This window comes from Photinus pyralis, unplaced genomic scaffold (assembly GCF_008802855.1).
Source record: "Photinus pyralis isolate 1611_PpyrPB1 unplaced genomic scaffold, Ppyr1.3 Ppyr1.4_LG2, whole genome shotgun sequence".
Classification (NCBI taxonomy): Eukaryota; Metazoa; Arthropoda; class Insecta; order Coleoptera; family Lampyridae; genus Photinus; species Photinus pyralis.
In genome coordinates this window covers 36527639-36534822 of record NW_022170403.1, presented here as the reverse complement: position 1 = coordinate 36534822, position 7184 = coordinate 36527639, and the positions used below count along the sequence as shown (strand labels likewise).

General features: G+C 35.1%; 1 protein-coding gene across 1 annotated transcript in view; it reads right to left on the bottom strand.

Moving 5' to 3' along the window:
• Positions 1 to 953: 953 nt before the first annotated feature.
• The window catches only part of LOC116163750 (MATH and LRR domain-containing protein PFE0570w-like), a 46777-nt gene continuing 40546 nt past the window's right edge, over positions 954 to 7184 (bottom strand). Inside the window, exon 2 of the mRNA XM_031477850.1 lies at positions 954 to 4116. Within this exon, the coding sequence (XP_031333710.1) occupies positions 1402 to 4116 (2715 nt within the window). The 3' untranslated portion in view covers positions 954 to 1401. The remainder of the gene's footprint in view (positions 4117 to 7184) is intronic.

The following is a 7184-nucleotide window of genomic DNA, read 5'->3' as shown; positions in this document are numbered from 1 at the left end:
CAATCAAATTACTAGATTACTAACTTGTAAAATTTTTACAGGCCAGCTGTCAAGTCAGTTTTACAAGTCAGTAGCGTTTAAACATGACGTTTACCCGTTTGCGTTTTGTCTTATTAATCAACGTTTACAACTGAGTAACAAATAAAACTTTTTTTACATTACTAGTTGGTAATATATGACAATTTCATTGACAACAATTAATACGTAGGCTGTGTGACATGGATAACATGATATTTTAGACATTTCTTTGAGATCAATATTAAGTATTTACGTTTACTATTCTTTACAATTAAATGAGTAACAAATAAAGTCTTGTACATTATACGTCAGGTAAATAGTCTTTACTGGCTCTAGGAGATGACAGGCTCGCCTAATGGCTTTCCAGTAAAACCTCACTTACCTGGCTAATAATGTAAAATACTAGGTATTAAATGCAGTAATTGCTGTTTTGTGTACAAAGACAATTTTGGGGTGAAATTCTGGCAAATTTATTCACCTCCCAATTGACGCAAAATTTAATGTACTGTAATCCATTAGAACTGAGGACTATTGAATTTCCCGCAAAGCAAAAAACTTAAAGTATTTTTATATAATTCTCAACTCATTTCAAATTTACCAATAGCATTCGTTATTCATATTCAATGCCAATCGATTTCCTATTTTACAATTGCACCAAATTATCCACACTTACTAAGCGCAGTTATGTAGTCACATATTTATCTATCCTACTGCATTAAAAAAACATACCTATAATATAATTGATAAAATTTCACATTGCCAAACAAATAATGAGCCTACGAGTAACGTAACTCGTAGTAATGATCACTGCAAAAAAATACAGAATCTTACCCCCGGATTTGAAACAGTCCTCAGTTCTAACCGATTTACTAGTAAATGGACTTTCATTCTGCTACAGATATGGGTGGGACATAACAGAAAATTGCAAGTAGGCATGTAATTAAAACAATATATTAAAAGGCAGTACAACTGGTATCAATCACTAGATATCTGCGGAGATAAAACATGTGCAAAATACAACAGAAAACTTTTCTGTAATGTCCGATTATTTCATTAGGAATATTCTCCACTATTTGGCTTTAAACACATGTAAATAGGTAATTAAAAATTAGGTTTAGTCTATGAATAATAATATACAATTACATATTTGCAGATAAACATAAGATATACAGTGATATGATACAATTCATATTACCTATCTATATGATTAACACTGGAAAGTAACTTAAGAAATGTCTAATCGTAATAGTAATATTCTTAATAATAGATTATAAAATTCTATATGTTCTTTGGTAGGTAAATATTAAATAAATTACTAATGATAGATAACAAACAAAATGGCTGTGGACAATACGTCTTAAAAGTTAAATAAAAAAGAAAAGCTTATAAGAAAGGTTCAGACCAATATTTTACAGCTACTTGTTCCCTGTCTAATGAACTATTGGATTTCACTTTTGAACGCAATTTTATATCTTTTGGCTTTAACATAGTTTTGTGGTTGCTTATTAGCCTAGATGGCGTTATTATTGACTTCGAACTTAACCCAGTACATTCCAAAAAATGTTCGTAAGTAGGTTCATTACACTTCATGTTAGCATTGCTATCCCTTTTAATTTGATTATTTATTGACATTCTATTTTTTTCTAACTCCAATTTTTTCTTAAATTGCTGCAAAGAATTTAAATTTAAAGAGGGACTACTAATTACGTCATTGGTTGCTCGCACCAATTCAACGCGAGTAGGTGAACTAAAATGAATGCCTCCCATTAAATGTTTACTATTTACTTTGTTGTTACTAAGATCGACCTTGCTATTGTCCGTTTCGACGGCAGTAGAACGAGATCCGTTAAAGTCCTCAATTTCACAATCGTCCAATTTGAACTCTTCAAAATTTTGGCTTAAGTCAAAATTTTCAAAGTTATTCGCCAACGTCGAGTCCGATGAATGCGTCTCTAAATTTTGTAAGTTTTCAAAACTTGAGAACATTGCGCTATTTTTATGCTGCGTCCCAGATTTATGGTTTATTTCTGAGAGAAGTTGTTTGTTATTAAAACTAGCTATTAGACTGGAAACGGTCGAACCCATTTGAATTGGTCGAGTTCTGCTTGAATGATTACTCTTTTGCTGTAGGATTTGGGTATTGTTTTTTATGTAATTGTCTTGATTTACGCATACTTCAGATTTTGGTTCATTTTCCTCTGGAATAATTATTTCCGTAACTTGCGGCAACTTGGGTATTTCTGGCGATGGCGCTTTTTTGGGGGTGTTTTCGGATTTGTGGGATAGTTGGTCAGTTTCGCCACCCTTAATAAACTTTGGATTGAATAAGGATTCATTTAAAGACACAGGTTTGTATTGTGGCGACAACTGATTATCCTTAACTTCTTGAGGTGACTGCGGAGCTGATCGTTTTTCTTCGGATTTAATGACTTTATTCAATATAGGTTCAATATTTCGCAAACTTTCGGTGGGGGAATGGTTTTTTAATGTAGGTTTACTTTTATCTATTGTCGGTAAATTTATTTCAGAAATGGAACAATAATCTGGTTCGGAATCAAAACTTTTGTCACTATCCCTAGAGTGCCCATATTGTAAATGCTGAATTTTATATTTAGACAATAAATTTGCAGGTTTGGGTGGTAAAGCAGGCGGAGTTCGAAGAATCTTGCTCTTCCTAAGAGCTTTAGTGTCTTTTTCATCTTGATCAGATTTTGTCTCCATTGCGATGTAATAGTGGTTGGTAGTCTTTTCGTCACCTGCGGTCCCGTGCGTTCTTGAGTTAGATTTTCTTTCTGTGTTATTATCCTTTGAAGAACTGTTTTGGAACGTTTCGCTACACTGGCTTAAAATTTGTTCATAATCATTGCTGTATATGCTTTGAGGTGTTTCATAAAAGTTTGGGGTTTTTTGAATGGGAGTTTCGTAATAATTACTTTCCGATTCGTTTAATTTGGTGTAGTTCTTACAATCTTCTTCATCACTAAATTTAACTTTCTTACTGTCTTTATTGAACTTCTTTTCGGTGTTTGGAGTTTTTGGTGGGGAGACTAGTGGATCGTTTATATTTTGCATAAGAATTTGATTCATACATTCCAAAACAGGATTATTTCTGTAAACCCCTCTGTGTTCTTCATCTTCTTGCTCGCTGGCGCTTGCATACCAGTTGTCATTTGTTTCACCGTCGCCTTCAAATATAGGTATTGTGTCTGTAATTTTCACTTTGCCTTTGGCGTCATTGCGATCAATACTTTCGTCCTTACGGCGGTCGTTACTGATATTTGACCCAACTTCAGTACTTCCTGAGGAATTATATTCGTCTGTTAGAATATCCTTTTCACTTGTATAATTGTTTTCAGATAAGCTATTGTGCAATAGCGAGCAATCGTTGTGTTCATAAATGAGACTATTTTCGTCATTAGAACTAGCACTATTTTCATTTCGCATCTTCAACACATCAAAATAATTACCATTACTTATTTTCCGGTGTCCAATTCTTTTATTTCGTCGATTTAAGGAGTCCTTGTTTTTATTTTTTATAAAGGTATTTCTCGACGCACTTTCAATAGCTCTAACATTTTCTTCGCTAGAAATTGAATTTCCAAACCCCGATATTCTTGAATCCGAATCTTTCTCTGATATACTCGCGTATGTTTCACTACTACTATCTAAAGATTCAAATGTTGAACTCTGGTAATCATGTTGATCCGTAACTACATACTCCAAACTGCTATTTGGACTTTCCAAGTGAACGTTGGGAGAATAATACTGATCACAATTTTTGCAATAATGACTGGCCAATAGTTTTTGAATGTATGCTTGTTGCTTTTTAATTGCATAATCTTTTTCTTCCAATTGATGGCTAATATATTTCTGCTCTTGACGAAGCCTTGCTTCGCACACGAGTAAAGCCCGTAGCACTCTTGACAGTTGATCATCTCGCAGTCGTTTTTCCGCTTCATATTGTTGCTCTTTTAGTTGCAATCGCTTCGTGTATTCTACAACTAGTTGTCGACATCTTCGTGTTTGAATCTTGAGCGCATGCTGTACCATTTCCAACTCATCCCTTATAGAGATCATTTGTGCTTCAGATGATGCAATCTGAAAAAAGAAAGCTGATCAGTACATATTGTTTTTAAAAGAATTAAGTACGATTGAATGCTTATTATATTTTGTTTGTATAGATTTGTTTGCCAAATTTATTACTGAATTAGAATAGAGATTGGGGGGAGGGTCCATAGACTTACATGCTAACGGTTTCAGGATTTTTGTTTGGAAAATGGGAAACTAGAAAACTAGGGAAACTAGATGCACGCGCTATGCCCAGTTTCATATTTATAGAGAATTTCTTTCAAATTTTAACCATAGAGGCCCCTAGTAAAGACAAACATCATATAATTATAGCAAAAATTAACTGAGCATATGCGCAGACTGCGCGATGTCAATTTTCTTACTTCTAAAGATTTTTTTAAATTTTTACTACAGATGCTTGTGATAAAGGCAAACATATCTCAAATAGCAAAAATCAGATGAGAGCATGCGCAGCTTGTGCGGTGCAAACTTTCTTATTATAAGATTTTCTTTGAATTATTAACCATACAGATACTAATAGTAAAGATAAGCATATCATACGTACTTAGGCTTTTGCTTGATGACTTTTGCAGCAAAAGCAAAACAAGAAATTTGCGTGCAAGAATTAAGACAAGACAAGACTGATATGAAGCAATAGCGTGATTTGTCAATAAATGCGCAAGAACAGATATTGCTGTATGTCTTATGCACTGTTAGCGACCCCTTTTCATAAAAAATGCGTTCCATGACAATAGTTTCCCGAATACCTACAGTAATGATTCAATCATTTTTGGATTACAAACAACTTCTCTTCCGAAGAATGAAAACTTCAATAAAAGAACGCCAAGTTTCTGACGCTCTTGGAATTCAAATGCATGCACGGGTCCCAAATATGTTTGAATCGTACGAAAGCCAACAGTTACAGGGTGGTGCCTAGCGCAACGCAGCATAGGGATGGGTCCGTTAACTTGGCCCCCCCACTGAGAGATTTGATAGTCGTATTATTTTAAAATGAATGCGCTCGTTATGCGCTCATATGCGCCACCGATAATAACTCTTGCGCCATTATCGTTTTTTAGAAATCCGAAAAAACATTTGGGGGGGGGCCAAGTGAACGTAGCCCCCCCCCAGTACGTATTTTGTCCTTGTAACTAGGTCACCTGATACATTTGGTTATGCGCTCAATTGCGCCACTTGAATTAAAGCTAGCGCCATTACGGTTAAGCCGTGACAAATTTTCAAAAAGTGGGGGGGCCAACTTAAGGTTTTTAAAAGTTACTTTTTTTTAACATCTTTTCATACGAAATTATACTCTCATGTATGCGCTGAAATGCGCAGTAAAAAGATATCTTTTCGCCATTCTTGTTTTTTTGGTTATCCTTAAATATATTTTGGAGGAGCCAAGTGAACGGAACCCCCCATAACGCATTTTGCTACCGGTATTTGTGCCACTGGATACATCTGGTTATGCGCTCAATTGCGCCACTTGAATTAAAGCTAGCGCCATTACGGTTAAGCCATAAAAAAATTTTAAAAAGTGGGGGGGCTAACTTAACGTTTTCAAAAGTTACGTTTTTTAACATGTTTTTTCTACTATATCGTACCTTTCATCATGCACTAAAATGCACCGTAAACAAAAATCTTTGCGCCATTACAGTGTTTCAGAAACACTATACAGGGTGTTTTTTTGGGAGCTTTAGTTAAACGTTTCTGGGAAAGTAAAAAAGGTAGGTTTTTAAAAATTTGTACTTAGGAGTTACTCCGAAGGCCGAATCGATGTAAAATATTTCCAAAATGGCCGCACTTCTGGAAATACCGGAAGTGGCTAGTAACTTCGTTATTTTAAATGGCAACCCCTATTACATTTTTGGATTCTACGTGAAATTTCAGTTCTTTTGATATCCACATGTCGATATCTACCATTTATGATTTTTAAGTTATTTTGACTTTTGAAATGGCGAATGCAGATGGTACCTACTTTGATAATTGATTACTTGAAAACGGTTGTAGTCATAACAACCCATTTTTATCAGTGCGTAGAGAATGAATAGGGCTTTCATTTAGTGTAACTTGTAAGTTAAGTTGCGGACAACCGCACCTATAGAGATCCAAAGTTATGAAACTTCAAAGACTAAAAACTCAGGTTTTTTTAAATTGAATGAGCATTTTCTTACTATTACTATTACTACTATTAACAGACGATCACATCAAATAACACTAACATCCATCGTCTTAATAGTATCTTTGACTTCTCCGCAATCCCATTAACACTACTTTTACTTTTACTCGTGGTGCGTACATACAATTTCATTTAAATAGGTAACTTAACAAATACAAAAATTAGATTGCGCACGCGCAATATTATTTTTTCATCTTCAACTAGTGTTTCTGAAACACTATAATGGCGCAAAGATTTTTGTTTATGGTGAATTTTAGTGCATGATGAAAGGTACGATATAGTAGAAAAAACATGTTAAAAAACGTAACTTTTGAAAACATTGTTAGCCCACCCCCACTTTTTAAAAAATTTTTATGGCTTAACCGTAATGGCGCTAGCTTTAATTCAAGTGGCGCAATTGAGCGCATAACCAGGTGTATCAAGAGGCACAAATACCAGTAGCAAAATGCGTTATAGGTGGTTCCGTTCACATGGCCCCTCCCAAATATATTTAAGGATAACCAAAAAACAAGAATGGCGCAAAGATATCTTTTTACGGCGCATTTCAGCGCATACCTGAGACTACAATTTCTTATGAAAAGAAGTTAAAAAAAAGTAACTTTTAAAAACGTTAAGTTGGCCCCCCCACTTTTTGAAAATTTGTCACGGCTTAACCGTAATGGCGCTAGCTTTAATTCAAGTGGCGCAATTGAGCGCATAACCAAATGTATCAGGTGACCTAGTTACAAGGGACAAAATACGTACTGGGGGGGGCTACGTTCACTTGGCCCCCCCAAATGTTTTTTCGGATTTCTAAAAAACGATAATGGCGCAAGAGTTATTATCGGTGGCGCATATGAGCGCATAACGAGCGCATTCATTTCAAAATAATACGACTATCAAATCTCTCAGTGGGGGGGGGGGCCAAGTTAACGGACCC